General features: G+C 42.1%; 1 protein-coding gene across 6 annotated transcripts in view; it reads right to left on the bottom strand.

The window, feature by feature from the left end:
* Positions 1 to 27,391, bottom strand: part of LOC139406692 (casein kinase I-like) — a 66,230-nt gene that overhangs the window by 21,097 nt on the left and 17,742 nt on the right. For 2 of the 6 annotated variants that reach the window (XM_071149627.1, XM_071149610.1), the window contains exons 3-11: positions 23,583 to 23,623; positions 23,244 to 23,313; positions 8,704 to 8,855; positions 8,289 to 8,523; positions 5,167 to 5,252; positions 4,730 to 4,814; positions 4,096 to 4,244; positions 3,634 to 3,741; positions 295 to 408 (exon numbers count right to left, since the gene is read on the bottom strand). In XM_071149627.1, the coding sequence (XP_071005728.1) occupies positions 295 to 408; positions 3,634 to 3,741; positions 4,096 to 4,244; positions 4,730 to 4,814; positions 5,167 to 5,252; positions 8,289 to 8,523; positions 8,704 to 8,855; positions 23,244 to 23,313; positions 23,583 to 23,623 (1,040 nt within the window). The remainder of the gene's footprint in view (positions 1 to 294; positions 409 to 3,633; positions 3,742 to 4,095; positions 4,245 to 4,729; positions 4,815 to 5,166; positions 5,253 to 8,288; positions 8,524 to 8,703; positions 8,856 to 23,243; positions 23,314 to 23,582; positions 23,624 to 27,391) is intronic. The other 4 variants (XM_071149637.1, XM_071149656.1, XM_071149618.1 and 1 more) reach the window with 3 other exon arrangements.

Genomic DNA, 27,391 nt, shown 5'->3' with positions numbered 1-27,391 from the left:
AACACGGACAGCCTCCGCTGTTGATCATCATAACAGCGTCACATACACATATACAGTACAACATTTTATCTTAAGTGCAAAGAGCAGGTGGTGCAAGCAATGTGGCGAGGGCCCCACCTAGCAATTCAATAAGACGTTTCTGCCATATTGCTTTCATCTACTATGTCTATGTCCCTTCTGATCTGTGGGCTAGAAGGCTATCAAGGACATAGGGAATGAAGCAGGTTTTTAGGTTTGAAAGGCAGCCAGTGTACATGTAGTTAACATTCGGCTCTCTCCGTTGTTGGTGTATACCTGCACAGAGCCACCATGCCTGTCTGCAGCCAGGTGGGAGCTGCTCAGGTAGGAGGAATTTGTCTGCCGGTGGGGCTGTGCATCCCATGCTCCTCTGCGGTCTGATGCTGCCATCTGGTTGGTTGATTAGGGAGGCGGATGGGCAGAGGGGGACGTGGGTGGGCCGAGAGTGAGCGAGAGAGGAAGGCGCCGACAGGCCATGCAGCACAGAAAAAAAAAGCCAAAAAAAAGTAAAGGTGAGACGTATTCACGGCTTTGCCAAGCGTGTAAGTTGAGAACAACCAGGTCAAAACAAAAAAGTAAGCGTGAAAAGGCAAAAACAATAGCTTTAAAATTAGATACATTTTGTGAATTTAAAGCAAAACGTTTTTAGCCAGTTAAGACAAACCCTGTATGCATGTTTGACATCTTTTTTTAATTTAACTCTGGTTTCTTCTCTAAGAGACTTGCGTTGTTTCTTTGATCTGAATCCTGGCTATATTGATTGAAATGTCTGGACCAGACAGGCTCTGCTTTGTCCCCCTGTAATTCTTTTATCACCGTTCCCTTGGACAGGACAGGTTGTACGTGACAGGACATTGAGGGATTAGCTGCTAATAGAGTTGTTGCAGGAGTTTTGGCAGGTGACTTACGCAGTCTGAGAGCTTTCAACTGGAAAACACTGTGTTCATTTGAGACTGGCTGGCATCTCCTGTCTCGCGGGGCTGAAGCCCTGGCTCAGTAAAATGACTCACCTAGGTCAACCTCCTCAAAACCAAGGACGTTTCCCTTCTCTCCCCCTCTCATTCTCTTTCAAGTACACTCTGCCTTCTTCACCTTCCATCTCTTTCTGCTTTCTCCCTCCACCTAAATCCCCCCTCCATATCAATTCCTTCCCACCCTCCCTCTGTCTCTCCATCTCACAATCTGTCTGGCACATACTGTAGCACCAATGGTGGCACAGGTGGAGCACTGATTAGAGATTAGTCTGGGCCTCCTGGGCGCAATGCAGTCATAGGACAATCAAGTAGCACCACTCAAGCTGCAGCCAATCAGATTTGAGACAAGCTTCCCTGCCTGTCGGGAGCAAAGTTGGAGGACTTCCAGCGGAGAAATTCATTTTGCGGCTCTCCATGCCTCTCCGGGCAAACAGTCAGGCAGAGGCGGATATGGACAAGGTATTTTGGTGCCAACATTGGAAATATCAGCTGAGACTACATGCTAGGATCCCTACTTTGACCTGAAAGCTGATTTGCTTCTATATTTTTCCAAACGCAAATATGCAGAAAAAAATAAATTTTCACTTAAACAAGCCAAATAGGACAAACCCAAAACAAAAGATGATTGAAAGCAAGGCTTGAACTCCATGGAGCATAAGCAGTTGGAACAAACTATATGGTCTACTACTTGCACCAATTTAAATGATGGTGGATGTACTGTAGTGTAAACTATAAAAGCTTATTGAGATCAAATTTAGACAATCCCAAAACCATGTCATTCAACTCGTTAGCATTGGCATGAACCTTTAACAGCTTTGCCGCTCACTCTAGGTCAATTATACAATTACACTGCCCTTTATTTGGACACTATTGCTTTCTTGAACACCATATGCACTCCCTTCCATATTATTTGGACAGTGAAGCCAAGACTTTCAATTTGGCTCTACACTACAGCATTATGGATTCGAGATCAAATGTTTTGAGGCGACAGTACAGAATGTCCCCTTTTAAAAGTTAAAAAAGATGTATGAAAATACCGTAAAATAAAGAAGGTGACATTGTGCTTGCTGCCTCATATGAAACATCTGATCTAAAATCCAAAATGCTTAGGTATAGAGCCAAATTTAAAGTTCAGGCTTCTCTCTCCAAATAATATGGAGGGAGTGTACATGGTGTTCAAACAAGCAATGCTTATCGATTGTCAGTGTGTGGCTGACAAGGTTGTGCTAAATACGGCTGCTACAATCTAGAACCAAAACATTTGGTCATATTACTCCAGCGCTAGTGGCTTCCCGATAAGTCTCTGGCTGATTTTGAGATTGTACTGCTAACCTACAAAGCATTACATGGACTTGCTCCTACCCATCTTGTCGATTTCATCCTGCCGTACATACCTACACGTACGCTACGGTCACAAGACATAGGCTTCCTTATTGTCCAGAGAATTTCTAAGCAAACAGCTGGAGGCAGGGCTTTCTCATATACAGCTACATTTTTATGGAATGGTCTGCTGATCCATGTGAGAGATGCAGACTCGGTTTCAACCTTTAAGTCTTTACTGAAGAGTCATCTCTTCAGTAGATCCTATGATTGCGTGTCGTCTGGCAAAGGGTTGCGAAGGTGAACGGAAAGGCACTGGAGTTAAGAACCACCCTTGCGGTCCCTGCCTGACCGGCTCGCCTCGCCTCTCTCCACTGGGATTCTCTGCCGCTGACCCTATTATGGAGGCTAAGTCACTGGTTTGATCCCATCCTTACTGTTCTCTGGATCGTGTGGTGGGGGAGAACTTCGTTGGCTATACTTGGCCTTGTCTCAGTGTAGTATGTTAGTGGTCTTTGATATCCCTTTAGCTGTGCTTTGGCAATGTAGGTGGGGTTATATCCTGCCTGGTTGGCCCTGTTTGGGGGTAAACTTTGGACGGGACCACATTGTTGTCCCCCACGTCTCAGTATTTATGCTGCAATAGTCTATGTGCCGGGGGGCTTGGGTCAACCTGTCCCATCTGGTGTAATTCCCTTGTCTTATGTGGTGTCTTGTGTTATCTTAGGACACCCTCCCTCTCTGAGGACCTGAGCCCTTGAACCATGCCTCAAGACTACCTGGCCTGACGACTCCTGGCTGTCCCCGCCCATCCCACTTGGTTGTGATGCTGATCCAGTTTCTGAAGTTCTGCCTGCGGCTATGGACCCCTGACCTGTTCAACAATTGTGCTACCTACTCCCGGACCTGCTGTTTCGCCCCTCTCACTTTATTCCTAGGTTCCTGCCTTTCTAGGGAGTTTTTCCTAGTCACTGTGCTTCTACATCTGCATTGCTAGCTCTCTGGGGTTTTAGGCTCGGTTTCTGTATAAGCACTTTGTGACAACAGTCCATTTCAAATCTGTCAATTTTGGAATTGGATTCCATGTCCAATTCAACTGACAGGAGTGGAAATGGAATTGAGTAAAACCATTGGGGTTGATGACATTATAGGAAACAAACTGAAATTGCATTCATGAAGTGGCTCCAAAACAAATCTCATTATTTTCTATGAGGATTTGTTGACTTATGAATTGGATTTTAGTATATTTTCGTGAAATTATTGGCATTTTCAGATACAGGCAGAGCTGAAGTGAACTGCTATGTGAGACTACTGGGTTTACCTGGTTCCGTAGGGGTTGTTGCTGAGAGGGCCTGTCTCTGTTAGCGTGGCTCTCTCTCGTGATGGCAGACGCACCCGAGTCCACGTTGACAGACCCCACTGGAGTAGGCTGAGAGAGCGAGAGAGCCCATTGGAGCAGAAACAAAAAAGTAAATATAACGTAGAGCGCGAGACAGCGAGAGAACCAGAGACAAAAAGGCTCAAGTGAAGAGCTGCCCAAGGAAAGTATGTTGCTTACATTCACTTGTTTTTTAAATGTCTATTGTACTTTTGATTTCACAGCTTTCCAGCTATGAACGGTACACAAATAAAGTTATTACTACACCAAGACATACGGGACTGAACAGTTAACAAGCTGCTGCTAATCAGCACATATTCTCTAGTCTCTTTCAATAGCCTCAGTATGACTATTGTACCTGAGACTACACTTATGCTATTTAGCACGTGCACGATAGCTACTCACAATCGCTCTGCCATCCCAGTCGTAGGTGTAGTCAAAAATGTATCCTTTGCGCTCAAGCAGCTCGGTGAACAGAGTCCTCAAATACTCGTAGTCGGGCTTCTCGAAGAAGTCCAACCGCCGCACGTAGCGCAGGTACGTGGCCATCTCTTCTACAAGGGGTTGACACAGTCAGTCAACATGGTTCAGGCAAAACAAGAGCTCCATCTAGTCACACAGTACAGGACAATAGACTGCATGGAGTTGCAGCACCTTAGGTAACGAAGTAGAATAATTTTTTGGTGGAACACAATTGAGCCATTCCAACAGATATACTTGAAAGACAAGGCCAATATCTTCTGAGAGAAGATAGAGGAGAAAATGTGGTCACTGAGCATTCAAAAAGGTCAAGGAAACAGTCGCAAACATTGTCTTGCAAGTGCATATTCTTCCGATCCCTCCCCGATGCGCCTTTCCTTCAAGAATCATCTTCTGCTCACTTAAGCCCATTTCTCAGGACAGCTCGCTCTTGTACGTTCTATTGCAATTATTTACTGCCATTTTACTACGTATGCTGTGCTCCGCGTGTTTTAGGAAATGTAACCATTTCACAAAGGCAGGCACTAGTGTCAAGGTCAGGAAGGAAGATTGGCAATACCTGGAAAGCTTTCACAGAGGACCTCGATGGGAGTGTTGCGCTTGGTGTCGCCAATCTTCTGGTATCGCTCCTTCAGGGTGTCAGCCTGTAGGTAGAAGGCATACTGAGTTCAACACACATTTTTGCCATCTTATCTCCTTCCCTTCACACTAATGTTGAACTTCCTCAGCAGTCTTTCAATCTCCCTCTTTTTTGCTCGTCTGGTTCGTTTAGGCTACCATTCCCTCTACCACTCTCTGAATCACTAGTAGTAGTGCATCACACTCTCCTAATATCCGAGTTGTGATTATTAGAGTATATCGTAGTAAAATGCCAGGCAACAGAAAACAAAAATGAGCGTTTCCGAATTGGACAAATTCAGATAATGGATAGAAAAACAGATCGCACTTTGTGCCTAATGAAAACAACCCAGCTGATATCATGTCTAGCTCCCCTACCTTGAGTCCTTGCCACGGCAGACTCCCTCGTAGGAAATACATGAACATGTGGCCCAAGGCTTCCAGGTCATCCCGTCGACTTTGCTCTGAAACAAAAAGGGAGGGGTATCCGCTTTAAGCTGCAACCGACGTCTATCCCACCTACCATTTCCCTGGGTATCCTTATGTAGGACTATCAATGCGTTGAGCTCCAAATGTGGAACAAAATAGAACCTTTCTGAACTTGAATTACCTATGGCTTACAGACATGAAAGGCTATGTACACATTCACTACCTGTCAAAAGTTGAGGGTTTCTCGTTATTTTTACTATTTTCTACACTGTAGAATTATAGTGAAGACATCAAAACTATGAAATAACACATATGGAATCATGTAGTAAGCAAAAAAGTGTTAAATCATAATATATTTTATATTTGAGATTCTTCAAAGTAGCCACCCTTTGCCTTAATGACAGCTTTGCACACTTGGCATTCTCTCAACCAGCTTCATGAGGTGGAATGCATTTCAATTAACAGGTATGCCTTGTTTAAAGTAAATTTGTGGAATTCCTTTGAGCCAATCAGTTGTGTTGTGAAGGTAGGTAAGGGGGTATACAGAAGATAGTCCTATTTGGTAAAAGACCAAGTCCATATTATGGCAAGAACAGTTCAAATAAGCAAAGAGAAATGACAGTCCATCATTACATTAAGACATGAAGGTCAGTCAAACTGGAAAATGTCAACAACTTTGAACGTTTCTACAAGTGCAGTCGCAAAAACCATCAAGCGCTATGATGAAACTGACCTCCTCAGGAATGGAAGACCCAGAGGTACCTCTGCTGCAGAGGATAAGTTCATTAGAATTACCAGCCTCAGAAATTGCAGCACAAATAAATGCTTCACAGAGTCCAAGTAACAGACATCTCAACATGAACTGTCCAGAGGAGACAGTGTGAATCAGGCCTTCATGGTCAAATTGCTGCAAAGAAACTACCACTAAATAATACCAATAAGAAGACTTTCTTGGGCCAAGAAGCACACACAATGGACATTAGACCGGTGGAAAGTTGTCCTTTGGTCTGGAGTCCAAATTGAACATTTTTGGATCCAGCCGCCATGTCTTTGTGAGATGCAATGTGGGTGAACAGATGATCTCTGCATGTGTATTTCCCACAGTAAAGCATGGAGGAGCTGGTGTTGTGGTGTCGGGGTGCTTTGCTGGAGATACGGTCTGCGATTTATTTAGAAGAATTCAAGGCACACTTCACCAGCATGGCTACCACAGCATAATGCAGTGATATCCCACCTGGTTTGGGCTTAGTGGGATTATCATTTGTTTTTCAACAGGACAATGACGCAACACACCTCCAGGCTGTGTAAGGGCTATTTGACCAAGAAGGAGAGTGATGGAGTGCTGCATCAGATGACTTGGCCTCCACAAATTGAGATGGTTTGGGTTGAGTCGGAACGCAGAGTGAAGGAAAAGCAGCCAACAAATGCTCAGCATATGTGGAAACTCCTTCAAGACTGTGGGAAAAGGAGTTTGCAAAGCTGTCATCAAGGCAATGGGTGGTTACTTGAAGAATCTCAAATATAAAATATGTTTTGGTTACTACATAATTCCATGTGTGTTATTTCATAGTTTTGATGTCTTCACTATTATTCTACAATGTAGAAAATAGTAAAAATAAAGAAAAACCCTTGAATGAGCAGGTGTTCTAAAACTTTTGACCGGTAGCGTATAAGTAAAACAAATCTAAAAAAGTAGTAGTTCACTGGGCCTTTACCAGTCCTGTATTAACAGACCAATATAGCCTTCTGTAGCGCAGCCCGCCCAAAAATTACAGCGCCGCAATATACAGTATCTCAGTTTATTGCATAAATCGTGCATGCATTGGATTACAATGCTGGGGTGGGAAAATAATCCAGTACAGTTTAATGAATTACAATGTAGGCTAATCAAAGTGTAGGCTATGACACAATGTCAATGGAGAAGGCTAAAACATGGTCAGTGGCAGATCGAAGTAGCAGCACCAAGTCTCTGGGTGAGATAAGTTGTCCATGGTGCTGTCATTCAAGGTCCTTTATTTACCCTGTTCGCAAGAGCACAGGAAGGTTGCATTTTGGCTTCTGCTCAGCTAGATAAAACCAGCGGGGCACACATGCGGTTTACAGACACCATCGGCCACAGAGCTACTACAGATCTGACTTGCAGTGGTGTAAATGACGTCATCATTTCCTCAATTAAGGTTTGTACCGACAGATAACAGCCTATCATTACAGGGCTCACCAACCATGCTCTTGGAGCACTACCGTCCTGTAGGGTTTCACTCCAACCCCAGTTGTAACTTAACACCATTCATCTTATAAACCAGCTACTTATTAGAATCAGGTGCGCTAAATTAGGGTTGGAATGAAAACCTACAGGATGGTAGCTCTCCAGGAACAGGGTTGGAGATCCCCATTATTAAATATGCATAAAATGCATCCTCCAATAGCATTGTCTGCTTATGTCCACACATATTGTCTCAAGAAAATTGTATATTTTTAATACCCTCAAACACCAAGTTCGACATACCTATAGGCCATCATCACTGTCAATCATGAATGATAATTATTCACATTTTACGGGTAAAACTGCATCAGTGCACACATGTAGCCTACGGTTCTTCATTATTGGCCAGAGAGAAGACGGGGAAGAAACCACAATTAACCTAGGCTGCTGTAGCTTACATATTTATTTGGTTTGTAATTGTATCGTTTTTCCTGGAATTTTTGTGGTGATTAAATATAATTTAGTTAGAATAGATCAGAATAAAATTGAGGTCCCTCAGGCTCCCCCAGCATTCCTCACCTGTTTACTGGTGAAGCGAAGGCAGCTGCACTATTTCATCAAAACACATTTTTTTATTGTGTCCCCCCCCCCCCCCCCTTACCCCTGCAGATTTTTTTTTTTTTTGCAGCACCCCCACCCCCAAACTACTTCCCATGGCCATGTGTAAACAGGACAGACAACAAAAAAAATTGCAGAGTTCAGCCAATCAAATATGAGAGTAGCCTATACTGTATCAATGTAAGTACCACACAGGGAAGTTGAGACAAGTTAAGTTGTCTGGTAGAGGGGAGAAGTACTGTAGCCCTACCTTTTCCCAAGTGGGTGTTGATAGACATGTAGCGGGCGGTCCCTGTGAGACTCTTGTGCTCCCTGTAAGGAATGTGTTTTTTGGTCTCGGGATCGATGTACTCTTTAGCCAGGCCAAAGTCGATGATGTGGATGATGTGCTCCTGCTTGTGCCCCTGCCGCCCGATGAGGAAGTTCTCGGGCTTCACGTCTCGGTAGATGAGGTTCTTGGAGTGGACGTACTCCATCCGGGAGAGCTGGGGAGCGTAGTGTGTGTGAAGGTCAAACGCATGCACTCGAAAAAAGGTGTACACACAACTCCATGCACACCGAAAAACTGAATGGACATCCACACTGGGACATACAATCAGAACAGACACATGGGCATAATTCACCAAAACAAGCTTCTTTGTCATTTGGATGTAAACTTTACTTACCAGCTGAATAGCCATCATTAAGACGGTCTTGAGAGAGAAGGTTCTGTCACAGAGGTCAAAGAGGTCTTCTAGACTGGGGCCCAGCAGCTCTAAAACCATGGCATTGTATTTCCCACACGGCCCAAAGTAGAAGACCTGAGGAAGACCCTCCGCTGAGATAGAGAGGGATGGATAGAGAGGGCGAGAAAGGGATGGATAGAGGGAGAGGAAAATAAAAAATATTAAAATATATATATATCCATTTAAACTGAAATTGAAAAGACTATCAGTAGAACAAATCATATGACAAACAATTTAGGAGTTTAGATTATGCAGCGTTCCATTAATTTCTTTTGAATATGCATGAGGGTGTGGCAGCGCAGCTCACATGCCCATTTAGTCTCCCAGTGAGACCACATACCTGGGTATTGTTTCATCATTAGCCTTTTTGGAACTAGTTTGTACTCCAGTCACATGCAGGACTTGAGACGAGCAGTAGTTATGCTGTACATAACACTTCACAAGTGGCATCTAAAGATGGCCCAAGCTGTTTGGTTGGGGTTTGTCATGAGTGTTGTTCTGAATTGTCTGTTGCAGCTGTTAGAAGCCATCTGCTGTACCCATCTCAGGAGAGAACAGAGAGGAATGGTGCCCAGAGGAACCTGGGCAAGCTAATAACGACAGCCATGAAACCCACAACTAGAACCGCCCCCATTTTCCAAAGCCAAGTAGCCATTAGCACAAAACTACAACAGCGATGGGATTGGAAAAAATATCCAGAATTATCTCTGCTGTGTAACAACGAGGAGAACTGCTGCTAAAAAAAACAACTATTAAGAACAGAGGCAAGGATACATTTTGGGAATTTTAGAGTGGCTCAATCCGTTGGGATTGCAACCTGCTCCGTACTCCGCTCCAATAACATCCCCGGTGTGATGTTACTTGTACGAGCTGAGCTCAGCGGAAAAGTGAGCTTTCTCCCCTCTCAAAGAGTGCTCTGGACGAGTACGGCGGATGAGTTTGTGCGTTTATCAACAGTATAGGAGTGAGAGAGTGGATTTCAGATATTTTCTGAGCATATTTTAGTCACAAATTGTTGTGTATAGGCATAATTTAAATTAAAATGTAACTTAAGAGTGCTTCAGAGAATATCATTGAAATTCGTAACGCCCTGAAAATGACTGATGCATTTTATTGGACGACAGAGGCTAACTATAGGAGGTTGAGAGCTCCAAAACGATCCAATAGCAAACTCCCATCTGTAGAGTAAAATACCGTTATTCTGGAGTAGTGCAGAAGAATCCTAGACATTATTGGCGGCTCTGGGAATGATAGTTGCCCGGTGCATCACTGGGGTGAGAGAGTGCAGGAGAAAGACCGTGATGCCCAAGTTACCTTTTACAATGATCTGAACAATGGGGATTTCATTCCCAGCATCATAAACAAGACGAGAGAGACAGCATGGTGGAGTCGAGGAAGAGTTAATAATATTCCCCTTAGGCAAAAGAAAGAAATGAGCCAAGGGAAAAAAATAGTTATGGAAAGTGTGTGTGTCTATGACAAGAGGGGCCCAGACAAGCAGCAGCAGAGTAGGTCAACAATTAGCCAACGTGTACAAGCTTGGTGGCTCACAAACAGAGTAATGTGACAGAGGTAAGTGAGCAAGCAGAATGTGGGAGTGGGCAGGTGTTTCCAAGCTTGACTGAGGGAGGGAGCGAGGGACGGAGGGCGCCAGAGAAATACGAACTCCTGAGAAAAGCCCAGTGGTCCTGAAGGCCCGCTCTGTGTGTAATGTGAGAAATGACAATGTCGACGACAGCAAATGGCCACATGTTCTCATGTCTTCTATATGCTGCCTAACTGTCGAGGTATTACAGGAGTTCCACTCTACAAGCTATTAACACAAATGTGATTTTACCTTACCCCTTCCACTCCCTAAACCAATTCGTATTTGCACCATCTTTTTACCAAAATGGCAACTGGTCTCAGATCCCATTAAATTTAAGCAGAGGCGGGATAAAAGCCTGTTAATGCCATGAGAGTGCATCTTTTGAAATGCTTTGGGGAGAAATGAATTCAGTCACACAGGAGCAAATGTCGGCTTATCCTGAGACACGCAACCAATCAAACCATTAATCCACCCCCACACTCAAAGAACAGTCAGGCCTGAGTCACCTAGCTAGTCACCAATAATGGCAGCTCTGTCTGTATGCATCTCATGTAATTTATACCTGAATAAAAACTCTATTTAGCTCTCCAGCAAAGGTAGGCACATAAAACATACTCCACACCCACACTGTTTCAAAAACGACAACACACCATGGATCAATGCATGTCGGAGATATGGAATCTCTCCTGGCTTGAGAGCATGTTCACGAGTTTGAGATGATTTCAACACCCTCATTTACGAGTTTCGTCCATTTATTTTTTTTTCATTGTCTTTTGTTTGGAGTGCTCCGTGTGAGCAATGAGTGTGTGACTGGTTTCTCTGTCCTGATAACGTGTGTGACTGGTGTGTGACTGGTTTCTCTGTCCTGATAACGTTGAAGGACCATGCCTGAGCACGCTTAGAAGGAGGCCTACCTGGCCTGCTGTGCGCCAACATAGGAAAGCGCACATTTGGGGATGTCTGAGTCTTAACTCACCACATCCACCACTAATAAGCTGAGCTTCTCAGTCATTTTTTTACTTAACCTCACATAGTAAGTCAACGAAGTCTGTTTATCATGATCTGATGACCCCATATACCCAGTGAAAACATTTTTAAAAAAGAGCTGTCTGTCCCAAGCTCACTGGCACAGGAAACTCTGAGGGGCCAGGAATAGGCTAGTTGATACAATGTTACACTTCACTAGTGATTGCTCAAGTCAAGACAGATAGACTGGTGGAAAGAGAGATTGTGATGAAAATGCAGGTTCTTTCATCAGGATATTTTCTACTATTTTTCTATGTATTATGTACGGTTTATTAATGTGTCCATTATGGCTGGTGCTCTAGCATTCGTAAAATTTTAGTCAAATTTTTACTTTATTGTTTTAATTCTGATCTTTATGATTAACCATGTGACAAAGATTGAGGAATAAAAACATTGAATTGAAACTCTTCAACAAAAATGCACAAAAAAAATATTCATAAATGACACGCAGGTAGGTAGAAATGGAAGGTTAAATTGAAAGCTTCCCCAAACTTGAAACTCATGAGCAACCTATGGTCTTTACTATAACACCCAATTATATAATTCGGAAGTTGTTGCACACACAGGAGGTCCTGTGAAGAAAAAAAAAACACCCACTGACAAATCATTCACTAGCCCTAATTTAGCTCTCCCTACCACTAGTGTCTCCATTTTTGACTTCTTCTCCCCCACTGACGGGGAAGGCTAAGGGGGGGGGGGTGGGGTATAAGGATTGAGGCTAGACAGCGAAGAAGAGGCTAAACGAGAGGGATAACTGGGTCCAAAATCGGTTTTCTCCAGCAGGTGACAAAAATAAAAATTGTAATGGCTTGACTGTCAAATTTGGTGAAAAAGATTTGGAGTGGACGTTTTTAATGGATTATTTGCTACGTGTGGCTTATTTGATCTAATAGAAGTTTCGTAATGATTAGGTTGAGTGTACTGATATAAGTAGGACACGTGACATCCGGGCAACTTTGAGAAAAAAACACTTTGTATATCGGAGTTGTGCCTGGTCATCTGCTAAACTCGGTGTCAAACCGGTTAAGTCCTCTCAGCCATGATCATACCCAGATGGCATGGTGGTTGGCACACCATGGACCCTTTCCACTTACTACTCATTCATCTCATAAAGAAAGGCCTTTGAGCTGAGCCAATGTACTGTGCAGGGCATCTGGTGTCACACACACACACACCATTGTGATGGTCTGTAGTGACGGGTACATTTTCAGAATTGTTTTGTAACATGGACCACATCAAAACATCAAACACAAGACAAATCATTAAAAGTGCCTTGGGTCGTGCATGTGATGCTGTACTACCTCACATGCTGACATTTATGCAACTCCGCCCATTCTTTCCACTCAGCCAATCAAATTCAAATTGCAGATGGAGGGACAGCAAGGGACACCATTCACCCTCTGAACGACACACATACACAATTCATGTCTCAATTGTCTCAAGGCTTAAAAGTCCTTCAAAACCTGGTCTTCCCCCTTTATCTGCACTGATTGAAGTGGATTGAACAGAACACATCAAATAAGGTATCACAGCTTTCACCTGGTCAGTCTATGTAATGTTTTCTACACTCAGTGTCGATTAGCTAGCTGCTTTGCTGGTTACACATTTTCAAATGAGCTAACTTAGCTTGCTGGCTAGCTGCATATGGCTGCTATTTGGATGTTTTTTCATCTAACTAGATGATGCAGCAAGAACAGCTACAACGGTTACAAACTTCTTAGCTACCTATTTTCTCTGAAGCAATGTTCTAATCGCAAGCTGCAATTTACCAGGCTGGTTAGATAGTAGGGTTGGGCGGTAATCCAGATTTTCACATCTTCATACCATCCTTCTCTCACTCCGGGATTTGCAGTATTACCGGCTTAGTACACAAGAGGGTGCCAAAAACGCAAAAAGAAAGCCCATTGGGCTCCATTACCAGAATGTTAACCAAATTAGCACAACAGCGATCTTCCATGGAATCTGCTAGCTAAATATGCTAACGAGTGCAAAGACAGGCAATCTTGCAGATAAAGGTATACATATATAACGTAGGAGCTATCGAATGTCATTTTTGGTGAGTTTGGACATTCACAAGCAAACGTGAACGAGAGACATTGTGCAAATGAACAGTGCTGGCTCTGGAGGAGCATGTGTACAAGCTGTCTCTGTGTGGAGTCTGGAGTCGATAGAGCAATGGGCCTGCCTGCTCTGCTCGGAGAAGACGGGGGAGGAGCAGAGAGCAGATGGGCCGAGAACGGAGAGGAGAAAAAAAACGCAAGGAAATCAAAAGATAGCAGTGGCATCTGTACAGATAACTCATCCAAAGGGTTTTGTAAAACTGCTTCTTATTGTAATTTCTGCTCGGGATCAAACTCATTTTGTGCTTCAATTGCATTTCTCCACTCAGATGAGAATTCACGGATGGGTATTTTATCATTAGACAGCGCTCTAATTTATGTGTAACTACGTTTCTCTGGTAAAAATGCTAGATTAACTTGAAGAAAAACATTAGGATATGTAGCTGGCTACATTCTATGATGAACAGAAATATGATGGCCATGCATTAAGTTTAGCAAAATAAATACCTTGATTTTTCATTGGAAGCTCATTTAGCCTACTGGGTTGGCTGTCAGTCAAATAGCACTGCACTTCTGTTGTCATCTGATGAAAAATAAGCTATTTTCTGCCGAATGTGTAGCATTAATGTATTCTCTGAAGGTAAACTAAAGTTGCTGATCACTCTATTGAAGTAAAAAAAAACACTTGACTTTCAATATAAAATGCGACCCCTGTCAATACCCAGCTGGACTCACCTGCTTTCTCCAGCTTTCTCCAGTTGTGCTATTTACAAACAAACACGTGGTTGGCTCAACTTTTCTGGGGAACTACTGTAAGCTTCATAATGTAAAATAATGTGACGGGTGAAAAGAAGAGCGTGATCTACTTGATCTAACATATTGCACAAGTCGACGGCAGGTATTTACTTAAGTACACAGACAAACTGAATTGGTCCACCCACACAGACAAACTGAATTGGTCCACCCACACAGACAAACTGAATTGGTCTACCCACACAGACAAACTGAATTGGTTCACCCACACAGACAGCGTTGTGAAGAAGGCGCAGCAGCGCCTCTTCAACCTAAGGAGGCTGAAGAAATTTGGCTTGTCACCAAAAGCACTCACAAACTTCTACAGATGCACAATCGAGAGCATCCTGTCGGGCTGTATCACCGCCTGGTACGGCAACTGCTCCGCCCACAACCGTAAGGCTCTCCAGAGGGTAGTGAGGTCTGCACAACGCATCACCGGGGGCAAACTTCCTGCCCTACAGGACACCTACACCACCCGATGTCACAGGAAGGCCATAAAGTTCATCAAGGACAACAACCACCGAGACACTGCCTGTTCACCCCGCTATCATCCAGAAGGCGAGGTCAGTACAGGTGCATCAAAGCAGGGACCGAGAGACTGAAAAACAGCTTCCATCTCAAGGCCATCAGACTGTTAAACAGCCACCACTAACATTGAGTGGCTGCTGCCAACACACTGACTCAACTCCAGCCACTTTAATAATGGGAATTGATGGAAATTGATGTGAAATATATCACTAGCCACTTTAAACAATGCTACTTAATATAAATGTTTACATACCCTACATTACTCAACTCATATGCATATGTATATACTGTACTCTATCATCTACTGCATCTTTATGTAATACATGTATCACTAGCCACTTTAAACTATGCCACTTTATGTTTACATACCCTACATTACTCATCTCATTGTTATATACTGTACTCGATACCATCTACTGCATCTTGCCTATGCAGCTCTGTACCATCACTCATTCATATATCTTTATGTACATATTCTTTATCCCTTTACACTTGTGTGTATAAGGTAGTAGTTTTGGAAATGTTAGATTACTCGTTGTTTATTACTGCATTGTCGGAACTAGAAGCACAAGCATTTCGCTACACTTGCATTAACATCTGCTAACCATGTGTATGTGACAAATACATTTGATTTAAGTAGCTACAAATGTTAATATCAAAGAACTGGTTTCAATAGTATTCACGGTATTGAAAAACCAATCCGTGGCTATTTCTAAATACCATATATGGTATATACCCCAAGCCTATTTGATAGATAATTGCATTTAATTAACACAATGCAGGCTCCTCCCAGGCTGGTCAGTCTACTTAGAGACCTTACCAAGGCTGGTGGGCCTCAAAGCTAGCAGTTTCACCCGAAACCTCAGAGGCTGGTCTATGTGCAAGGCTCCTTGGAGGCTGATCAGGTGTAAAATCGGCATAAAAAAGGTTCCTTGCAGGCTGGTCAGTGTAAATAGCAGCCTCGGCGGCTAGTCTATATTAAGCTTCCTCCAGTGCAAATAGGGGCCTCGTGGGTGGACTACAATAAAGCGTTCTAGCAAGCTCGTCAGTGTTAATAGGAGCTTTTCTGGCCCATAAATAACGATGGCTCGTCTTTTTTAAAAGCAATAATTGTTCTATAAATGAACAAAAAAGTCAAACGCAACATGCAACAATTTCAAAGATTTTACTGAGTTACAGTTCATAAGGAAATCAGTCGATTTGAATTTAAATAAATTCATTAGGCTCTAATGGATTTCAGATCACTGGGCAGGTGCGCAGCCATGGGTGAGCCTGGAAGGGAATAGGCCCACTCACTGGGGAGCCATGCCCAGCCAATCAAAATCTGTCCACCCCCCCAGGACGATTCCGCGTCAGATGTGGAGGTCCTGGGCTGGCATGGTTACACGTGGTCAGCGGTTGTGAGGCCGATTGGATGTACTGCCAAATTCTCTAAAGCAAAATTGGAGGTGGCTTATGGTAAAGAAATGTACATTAAAGTTTCTGGCAACAGCTCCGTTAGACATTCCTGCAGTCAGCATGCCAGTTACATGCTCCCTCACTTGAGACATCTGTGGCATTGTGTTGTGTGACAAAACTGCACATTTGAGTGTGGCCTTCATTGTTCCCAACACAAAGTGCACCTGCGTAACGACCATGCGGTTTCATCAACTTCTTGATATGCCACACCTGTCAGGTGGATAGATTATCTTGGCAAAGGAGAAATGCTCACAAACAAGGATGTAAACAAACTTATGCACAACATTTGAGAGAAATAAGCTTTTTGTGTGTAACATTTCTAGGATGTTTTATTTCAGCTCATGAAACATGGGACCAACACTTTACATGTTGCGTTTATATTTTTGTTCAGTGTAGAACCAGGTATAAACAGACATTGTGATCTGATAGTGATCAGACCTTGTAAGTGTAAACAGAGAAGAGGCCACTGTGTTCTTGTGGACCTTCAATGCTGCAGGAATTTTTTTGGTTCCCTTCTCCAGATCTGTGCTTTGACAAAATCCTGTCACGGTGCTCCACAGATAATTCCTTCAACCTCACGGCATGGTTTTTGCTCTGAATACGTACAACTTTCAGAAGCTGTTTATACCGGCCGTTAACATGCATCCTTCGTCCTGATCTTGACCTGATTGGCAAAATTGTTTTTTCTTTGTCATTATGGGGTATTGTGTCAATTGAAGAGGGAAAAAACCCATTTAATCTGTGTTAGAATTAGGGGTCTGAATACTTCTTGAATGCTAGTCAGCTCTGAGTCAAGTACCATTGGTATACGCGCATCAGGGTTAGGGTCAATTCCACAAACTCAATTCTAATTGAATTCTCTCTCCCTGTAAATTCAACATATTCAATTCCTCTGAATTCCAATGTTAGGTCAATTCCAAGAATTCAATATTATCCCCAACAAAACCACTAATTCCAATTTGAATTAAATCTCAGGCGGCTCATGTCACTGTTTAGACAAACTCATCAGGCCTGAGCTAGACTAAGAAAAGTAGACGAATGTAGGGGTGTTCCAGAAAGAGTGGACATCGAAATATTTCTTTATTGAGGTATCAGGGAAAGCTGTGTGCTTAGTGTGAAAAGAGAGCATCGCTGTCTTGAGACTACAACTTGTCCCGACAAGGCATGCAGAGAAATATAGGAATGTATTCTGAGCAGAGTAGAGCAAGGACTTTTCACAAAACTGCATTCAGCAATCGACGGAATTGCGAGAGCTAGCTAGGTACTGTCCCACAAAATTGCTAAAGATAATCAAGCCAGTCGCTGAAGGTGAATTCATTACAGAATGTTTAAATCAACTCTGCAGCAATACTTTCCCCCGACAAGAAAGAGCTGTTTGAAAATGTTTCCCTGTCAAGACAAACAGTGACACGGCGTGTTGAGGACGTCACAGAGAATATGGAACAGGTGAAAGACAAGGTAAAGGATTTCACCTATTTCTCCCTGGCCCTGAATGAGAGCAGTGATGCACGTGACACAGCGCAGTTGTTGATATTCTTATGAGGCATAACCCCAGACTTTTAAATTACAGAGGAGCTTGCTTCAGTGTAGTCAATGAAGAACACAACCACAGGGAAATATTTATTGGAGGTGGTCAATAAGTGTGTGGCAAAGCTGGGACTGAGTTTTATAAAGTTATCCAGTGTGACCACTGATGGGTGCCCAAACATGACTGGAAAAAACATTAGCCTTTTCAAAAGGATACAAGATCGGAGCTGAAACCAGATCAGAAAATGTTTTTCCTGCATTGCATTATTCATCAGGAGGTGCTCTGTAAATGTGCCTTGAAAATGAGCAATGTTGTGGACAGTCACTAAAGTTGTAAACTTCATAAGAGCAAATTCTTAAAAACCACAGGCAGTTTGTCTCACTGTTGGAAGAGAGTCGGGCCATGCAGATCTCCCCTACTACACAAACGTGAAATGGCTTTGAGGAAGGTACTTAAAAAGGTGTGGGACCTGAGGTTGGAGATTGCTAATGAAAGGAAAATGTGGGTTTCCCTCAACTGCAAGATAAAATAAAGTTGGTTGATTTTGCCTTCACCGTGGACATCATGGCCCTCATGAATGAAGTGAATTCCAAACCACAAGAGAAGGGCCTTTTTGCACATCAGATGTACAGCCTTCTCAAAGCCTTCAAGGGAAAATTACTTCTGACCCGCCAAGTAGAAGGCAACAATCACCCACCTTCTGACACCACTAGTCTGTTCCCTATTAGATGACCAGCGGGAGAAGTATACATCGCTGCTGCGTGCTTTGAACGGTCAGTTCTCGTCGTTTGACGATTTTAAAGCGTTGGAAAATGACGTGCTGTTGGTTTCCTCTCCTTTCACCTATAATGTGGATAACATTCCCACTAACATGCAACTTGAGCTTATCAATCTTCAGTCAGATGCAGTGATTGGAGAACTATTCCAAACAATGTCACTGACGAGGTTCTATGCATCTCCTGAACAAAACTTTCAGAAGATTAGGAGTCATGCTCAGAATATGTATGTACTGTTTGGGTCAACCTACGTATGTGATCAGACATTTTTCAGTGATGAAATATAATAAGCCAAGGCACAGAACATCTCTTACTGACTCTCACCCTTCAGCAATCCTGCGCATAGCGACGTCAAAAACTACACCTGACTTCACTGCTCTAGTCAATACCCATCAGAGAATTCACTCCTCACACTGATTGAGTAGTTTAAATGTAATGTAGAGCTCTCTTGTGTTTTTGTGCATACCAACATCTCAAGACATCAGTCAGGAAGTTAAAGCTTGGTCGCAAATGGGTCTTCCAAATGGACAATGACCCCAAGCATACTTCCAAAGTTGTAGCAAAACGGCTTATTAAGGACAACAAAGTCAAGGTATTGGAGTGGCCATCACAAAGCCCTGACCTCAATGCTATAGACAATTTGTTGGCAGAACTGAAAAGGGGTGTGTGAGCAAGGAGGCCTACAAACCTGACTCAGTTACACCGGCTCTGTCAGGAGGAATGGGCCAAAATTCACCCAATTTACTGTGGGAAGCTTGTGGAAGGCTACCCGACACGCTTGACCCTAGTTAAACCATTTAAAAGGCAATGCTACCAAATACTAATTGAGTGTATGTAATCTGCTGACCTGGGAATGTGATGAAAGAAATAAAAGCTGAAATTATTCTGACATTTCACATTCTTAAAATAAAGTGGTGATCCTAACTGACCTAAAACAGGGAATTCTTACAAGGATTAAATGTCAGGAATTGCGAAAAACTGAGTGAAAATGTCTTTGGCTAAGGTGTATGTAAGCTTCCGACTTCAACTGTATACCTACTGTAAATCCGTCCAGATATGCTACTTATTTTACGTTTTAACATACACAGAAATAAACCACATCCATGTTCTCCTTTTGGTAGGTATTTTTATTATTAAAACGCAACGAACTACACTGAGGGAAAGTACACTGTGCGTTCAGCACCACGGACAAAACTTTTGTTAATGGTTCAATATATGCACAATTTTCCTACCTCATGATGCCATCTAGTTTGTGAAGTGCACCAGTCCATCCTGCAGCAAAGCACCCCCACAACATGATGCTGCCACCCCCGTGCTTCAGTTCAGATGGTGTTCTTTGCCTTGCAAACCTCCCCCTTTTTCTTCCAAACATAACAATGGTGATCATGGCCAAACAGTTCTATTTTTGTTTCATCAGACCAGAGGACATTTCTCCAAAAAGTACGATCTTTGTCCCCATGTGCAGTTGAATACCATAGTCTGTTTTTTTTATGGCAGTTTTGTAGCAGTGACTTCTTCCTTGCTGATCGGCCTTTGTTATGGGGATATAGGACTCATTTTACTGTGGATATAGATACTTTTGTACCCGTTTCCACCAGCATATTCACAAGGTCCTTTGCTATTGTTCTGGGATTGATTTGCACTTTTCGCAACAAAGTACATTCATCTCTAGGAGACAGAACGCGTCTCCTTCCTGAGCAGTATGACGGCTGCGTGGTCCCATGGTGTTTATACTTGCGTACTATTGTTTGTACAGATGAACGTGGTACCTTCAGGCGTTTGGAAATTGCTCCCAAGGATGAACCAGACTTGTGGAGGTCTACAATTTTTTTTCTGAGGTCTTGGCTGATTTCTTTTGATTTTCCCATGATGTCAAGCAAAGAGGCACTGAATTTGAAGGTAGGTCTTGAAATACATCCACAGGTACACCTCCAATTGACTAAAATGATGTCACCTAGCAGTTCAGAAGCTTCTAAAAGCCATAACATAATTTTCTGGAATTTTCCAAGCTGTTTAAAAGGCACAGTCAACTTAGTGTATGTTAACTTCTGACCCACTAGAATTTTGATACAGTGAATTATACGTTAAATAATCTGTCTATAAACAGTTGTTGGAAAAATTACTTGAGTCATGCACAACGTAGATCTCCTAACAGACTTGCCAAAACTGGTGTGTTAACAAAAAAATGTGTGGAGTGGTTGAAAAACGAGTTTTAATGACTCCAACCTAACTGTATGTAAACTTCCGACATCAACTGTATCTGTCAATACAGTCATACACATGATGTATAATCCTGTAATATGATTCTGGCAATGGCAAAAATATATTCTAATGTTGCCCTCCTTGGAAAATAATTGCCCAGACCTGGTCTAGCTATACAAATACATATAGGAATACAGTTTGGAATGACTAAAAACATACCCTACAGTCAATTTGATACTATGTGGATTAATTCCTTTAACTGGGAAATGTAAAAATATTTTATTCCAATTAAAACATTTCATCTTTGGAATTTTATTTTAACAATTCCAATCCAAAAAGTCTGAACTCCAAATTGATTATTTGAATTCAAATTTAATTCAACGTAAATTCTCCACTTCATGAGTGAATTCAAGAATAGAAATTTCTAATTCAATTGGAAATGGCACAAACTATAAATATAATAAAAAACATTGAGCAAATACAATTGTAGTCTAGCGGTTGATAAATGTATATCCATTTTAATTCACAAATACATTTTGAAAATGGACTACAATTTCAGTACACTGTACATAAACAAAAATGACTACTTTTGTTAGGAACCCCCCTGAACATATGAAGCACATTTTTTTGTCTATAATTAAGATGATAGATATAGATATATATATATATATATATTTTCACCTCACACAGAGAAATAAGTAGTACTGCTCGGTTTTACACAGTCAAATGTAACAAATAAGTCCATTTTAAATAAACTGTACAAATTATACATTTGTGACATCTATATTTATTTTTTTTATTTTACCTTTATTTAGCCAGGCAAGTCAGTTAAGAACAAATTCTTATTTTCAATGACGGCCTGGGAACAGTGGGTTAACTGCCTGTTCAGGGGCAGAACGACAGATTTGTACCTTGTCAGCTCGGGAGTTTGAACTCGCTCTAACCACTAGGCTACCCTGCCGCCCCATATATAATAATTGTTTTAATAAATAAATTCAATACAGTAATATGAGATCTGTACGCAAAACATTAACATTTGACATTTATCAGGTGTGCTTATCCAGAGGGACATACAGTAAGTGCATTCACCTTAAGATAGCTAGATGAGTGAACCACATATCACCGTCAAATATACAGCATACGGATATTATCCGCTCGTGTCTTTTTACTTTCGGTTTTGTACACAAGCTTCAAAATTACTAAAAAATATATATATATTTTTGGTTATTGCAAAGCCATTTCACAGCTGTTTAGATCATACAATGATTCTCGTTTGGACACAAACTGAAATTAGGTGAACATGATCGAATTTTATCAACCAGGTAATGGCATGGGGATTTCTACATATTGCGCCTAGGAAATTTCTATTCTCCGCCTGCTTAGCTAACTTTTGTTTCAACCCTGACTTTGTATTAAAAATGTGACTGATACAACTCTGATGTACCCATTGATGGATTTATTAGTTCATTGATTAATGACACTTGCTTAGCCAACACTGCCCAAGAGGAAATGGCCAGAACCCACCTATGCAAGACCTTATATTTGAGATGTACATCTCCCTTCCCACAACACTGACATTCTCTCCGTCTAAACACTGGTCCTGTCAATGACCCACATGCAAAGGTAACACAGGAAGCTGTGTCACAACAGCTGTGCAAGTGTGAACAGACTGCACTTCCTGTGATTGTCTTCAGTGAATCGGGGGTTTCATGCGGAAAGCAGTTATCCCATATAGAACTGGACTACTGTTCAGAAAAGTAGTAAAGGTGATTACCATCACAATCAAACTTATCAAAAGATAATATAAAAAAGACAACTACAGCCAAATGTCATATTTTTTTTTTTTAACAATTGGGTGTGCTTGGTAAAATAGCGTAACTGTTAAAGGGAAGTGACAGCACACTCTCTGCAGCGTATTCAGGGAGACAACATGGCAACGTGTCGCCTCCCGCAGAGGTTCTGCAGGTGTCTCATCAACACCACAGGACTAGTGCTACTTTCTGTACATGAGCCAGGAGACTGACAAGTGTGTAGGAAGTTCACTGACTGAAGTGTGACTGGTTGTGTATGTGAGGGAGAGGTAATGTATGTGTAAGAGAAAGATATCTCAAGCTCTTTCCCAGGCAACCGTTCCAATCATTAAACCACAACACGGAGAACCACTAAAAGACTGTACACCTGCACAACATTACCATGTCCTTGCAAGCCTAAATATTCTGGAGCAAAAAAAATGCCTGAGATTCAGGTATTCTGCGTGAGCAACCGACAAGAAGAAACACACACACCCACATGCAGTAATTTATTAATATTGAGGGCCTTCACCCTATCAGACACAGTGAAATTGATATAACAGGAGAGCTTGATAATTCTTCTTTTGCGTGACAGTTAAGAATGGGCACAGTCTTTCTTCATACAAAACATCACCAATCAGAGGTGACCTCAAGTCAGTTGGAGTGATTAGTGAGCAAGGAAGAGAGAGGATGGAGATAAATATGTGGTATACAGAGTAAAGGTCTTACCTGTGCTGCCTAATGTTTTGTAAAACCGGTACTCCAAATGCAGCTGTGGTGCCCTTGACTTTATTGGTTCCTGGAGAGGGAATACAGAAGGAAACACTTCAGTTGAAGGGGGTCTTTTCATACACTACACATCAAGAATAAGAAGTACACCTAAATAGGTACATTATTCAAATGAATTATCCTTCAACAAACTATTTTCAAATTCAGGTTTACAGATACATATATATATTTTTTAAATAAAATAATATGTAAATAGGCTGTTCACTCAAAGTATGGTTTTAAGAGCTGCTCATAGGGTCACTCCACAAATAATACAGAAATAAGAACACATATACTTACCAATTTTATTGCAACATACTCATTGGTGTAGAGGTTTTTACCTAGGGGGGGAAAAAAGGTTATTATTGCAAAACAGATGTGAGGTCGCACCATAGAAATAGAATGAATAGAACGGGCTTGGATGCTCTAACCCTGTTAATTTGACTGGCAAACTCATGGGTACAGTCACATTGACTTCCTGGTATTGAAATGCAATCATTTCTATCAACTGATATGAGGTGAATATCGACTCGGCGTAAGGAGCATCACCCCTCTACCACGCCCACAAATCGGGGAAAATAAACACTTTCCCCATTGCAAAAGAGACAACTTTGTCGGCGTTTTTTTGTTATACAGAAAATCGCAAAATATGCCAAAAATCTGCTGATTGAAAAAATGACAAAGTTTTTGGTGTGAGTCAATGGGGTAACCTAGGTAACCACAGATTGTTTTCCCCACAGGCGGGCAAGGCCGAGACCTTCTAATACTATGCTGGATTGCCATGGTAATGTAGACACTAATCGATGTGGCTCATGCAATTGAGTGTACTTCTTGTAATGTCAGTTGAGTTGACTCAACAAATCACAGCACGGATTGAAGGGTACACTTCCTGCTTTTACGTCCTGGCATGGGTACACTCAAAATGTCTACCAGTACACCCATTATGCCATCATTGACTTGAATGGGGACACCCGTTATATTCATTATACTTCTATGGTGGCACATCCAGCGCAGCCACCAAGGAACCATCTTAACTCCCACAGCTCTAAGACACATGCTTCACAAATAACAGTGATGACTGAACAAACAGTGACTGGAAGGTCAGAGGCGTGTAAATTTGATAAATGAGGAGGTTCCCATTGGACAGTTGAGGTGAGGAGGACAACCAGGAGCATCTAATGCACCATTAGGCATCTGAATAAGCACATTGTGCAATACCATGAACCCTATCATGCGTAGCCTATTTTGTCTTGCACAAAACTACCAACTTCAGATGATTTAATAAAACCAGTAACTTTGGGCCTCCATTTTACTCCAATTACCTGTCTCTTTGTGGGTAATTGGAGAGACTGTAGGCCTTGCTCACTAAGTCATATCGCATTACAAAAGGTGTCATCTTGGAGAGAGAAGTGAAATGCGTTTGCAGAGCAAGCTGAGAATGAAAGAGCTAATGCCAACAGTGCGACACCAGCTGGGAAAGTGAGAACACGGCTTGTGTTTTGATGTAATGATCCTGCGCATAACAGTGCAATGATACTTTATATAAATGTGGGGGAATTACGTAGGGCAGTGGGAGAATATGTTTCATTGTAGAATTCAAATACTTAGCGTAGCACATCACTTCAGTTTGTGTGTTTTGAAATAGACCAAATGTGTTTTGAGATGCCAGGCTTAAAGGAAAGATTCACCCATGTTGAATGTTATATCATACTTTGCCATCTCTGAACAATGTTCTATAGATTCCTGGAGTCATTTCATGTTTATCTGAGCTCTTGCTGTTCACGAAGGCAGAAATACACCCTTTGCAACGTATGATCCAAAAAGGTGTCATACCAGCTACATTTCTGCCTGCTTGTAAGTGCTATATATTGAAAGCTTGACTGCTGACCAGCCAACATTTTTGGGACTGTATTTATAGCGGACTAATGAAGAAAAAATAAAATAAAAAGATACTCTGAGATGATTATTCCTTTAAATTTCAAAGGGTACAAGGTTTAGTGTCCACGTGGAGGCTTCTTCCCTGGTTAACACCAGCTCCAAAAGACACCTTGTGCTATTTTACAATCCTCCACATTCAATGTTGAAATGCCAACGATTTGATGAGAGGTCTCCTGATTAACAAAGTCAAATTTGATTAATTCTAGTCAGAAGAGAAGAATACAGGCCTGAATAACAACTCCCTCCCAAGACAGTTAGTATTCACATCTGCTTTTTAAGATGTCTTGCCCCTGTAGGCTTATCTCTTCTCTACTTCAATCTAGCAACAGCAGTCCAGCATTTTAAATGTCAGGGCAATTTAGGCCATTCTTAAATTCCTCATAAGTGAGCAGAGCCTATGGAACCCAGCCACACTCAGGCTGAGTGACAACGCCACAGGCAAACTATAGGCCTCAGAGAACCTCTGACTGCTCAGCAGCACAGTTCATGCGTGGAGCATACCAGAGAACAGGCCACTCTCTCGCCCACCCCCTCCTGGACTAATATCCACGTGGGAGGCAGCAGAGTAGAAGGGAGGAGAATCTCAGTCTCTCAACCAATTTCAGAACAAACAGTAAAGCCTTTCTGGCTATAGCTCTTCATTTCATGGCTTCATGCTCCTCACTGTTCTGCTTGGAGAATATGTTCATTAGACAATCCAGATATCTTAGTCAGTCACAGGCTACAGGTGATGTGAAATAGGCCCAATGAAGCTTAACGTATAAGCAAAAACCGGTTAAATTAAATAAAAAAATATAAAAGATAGGTCTGCTATACTGTACCCAAATGAACAACTCTTCTCTCTCTTCTCTAAAAGAACAGACTCCTCCTATTTACCATGCAGGTACTGTATGTCCCTTTGCTTACTGGATTAAAAAGGAAAGCTTATTATGAATTCTATTAGATTCTTTCAGCATACATGAAACAAGGCAAAATGAACGGCGTATTCGTGGAGAAAGAAGCAGAGGTGTCGTCTTATGAGCAGGCACACACATGCATAAACTCAGGTAGGGTCACAGTTTGGGGAATATTCAGAAGTGGAACATTTCCATGGGAATTAACTGGAATATGGGAATATATGCAAAGTAATATTAATACCATTTAAAAATGTAGATATTTGTTTGCATTGGATATATTTACCATATCATAAGGAGACAGAAACATAAACATTTTACCTTATCATAAATAGACATCATTGCAAATGCTTAAATCCTTCCAAAAGAAACAACAAAAACTATTTAGTTATGAATTGAACTTTAATTAAATTGGTTCACATGGGATGACTTCCCTGAACAACAAAAGGCAATATTGAAGGATCCCTAATGATCCATTGCATCTCCTAAAAACATTTTCAACATATATAGTCTAGAAACTAAAGCTTTGGTTGTCTTCCTCTCAGGCTTCCATGTCTTCTCCCTGGACCTCCTCAATGTCCACCTCTTGAACATCACACTCGGAGGCCTCATCTTCGCCGTCACTTTCCAACCTTGTTGAGGATGGCTCATTGTCAGGCTCAAAAAGACTCAAATTTGACCGGATGGCCACCAATTTTTAAACCCTTGTATTGGTCAGCCTGTTGCGTGCTTTGGTGTGTGTGTTCCAAAACAAGGACCAGTTGCGCTCTGAGGCGACTGATGTTGGTGGGATTTGGAGGACGATGGAGGCAACAGGGGAAAGAGCCTCAAATCCACAAAGTCCCATCCAGCAGGTGGCTGATGAGATACTTTGGCTCGACTGTCATATTGCATCTCCACCCCAAAGCCCTTGCTTGGAAGAGTTCTTCGCCAGACTGCCAAGAACCTTGCCAACGTACAGGCCACGGTGGCGAGACACGGTAGTGATGACACCATGAGCCTTGTTGATCTCTGCACCAGACAGGAGGCTCTTGCCAGCATACTTGGGGTCCAACATGTACGCTGTGGCGTTTATCTTCACACTTTTTTTTATGTATTTCAGTACTGCAGTTTCCTCTGCTTAGAGCAACAGTGAAGTGGGCAGGGCAGAACAGACTTCTTCTCTTACATCTGCAAGCAGAGTCTGAACATCAGACAGGATGTCATTGTCTCCCTCAATCCGTGCAATGGCTACTGCTATAGGTTTCAGGAGTTTCAGGCTGCTTACCACTCTCACAA

The sequence above is a fragment of the Oncorhynchus clarkii genome, chromosome 1 (assembly GCF_045791955.1).
Source record: "Oncorhynchus clarkii lewisi isolate Uvic-CL-2024 chromosome 1, UVic_Ocla_1.0, whole genome shotgun sequence".
Taxonomy (NCBI): Eukaryota; Metazoa; Chordata; class Actinopteri; order Salmoniformes; family Salmonidae; genus Oncorhynchus; species Oncorhynchus clarkii.
Note: the sequence above shows the minus strand (reverse complement) of the source record. Positions and strands in the feature narration are given on the sequence as shown.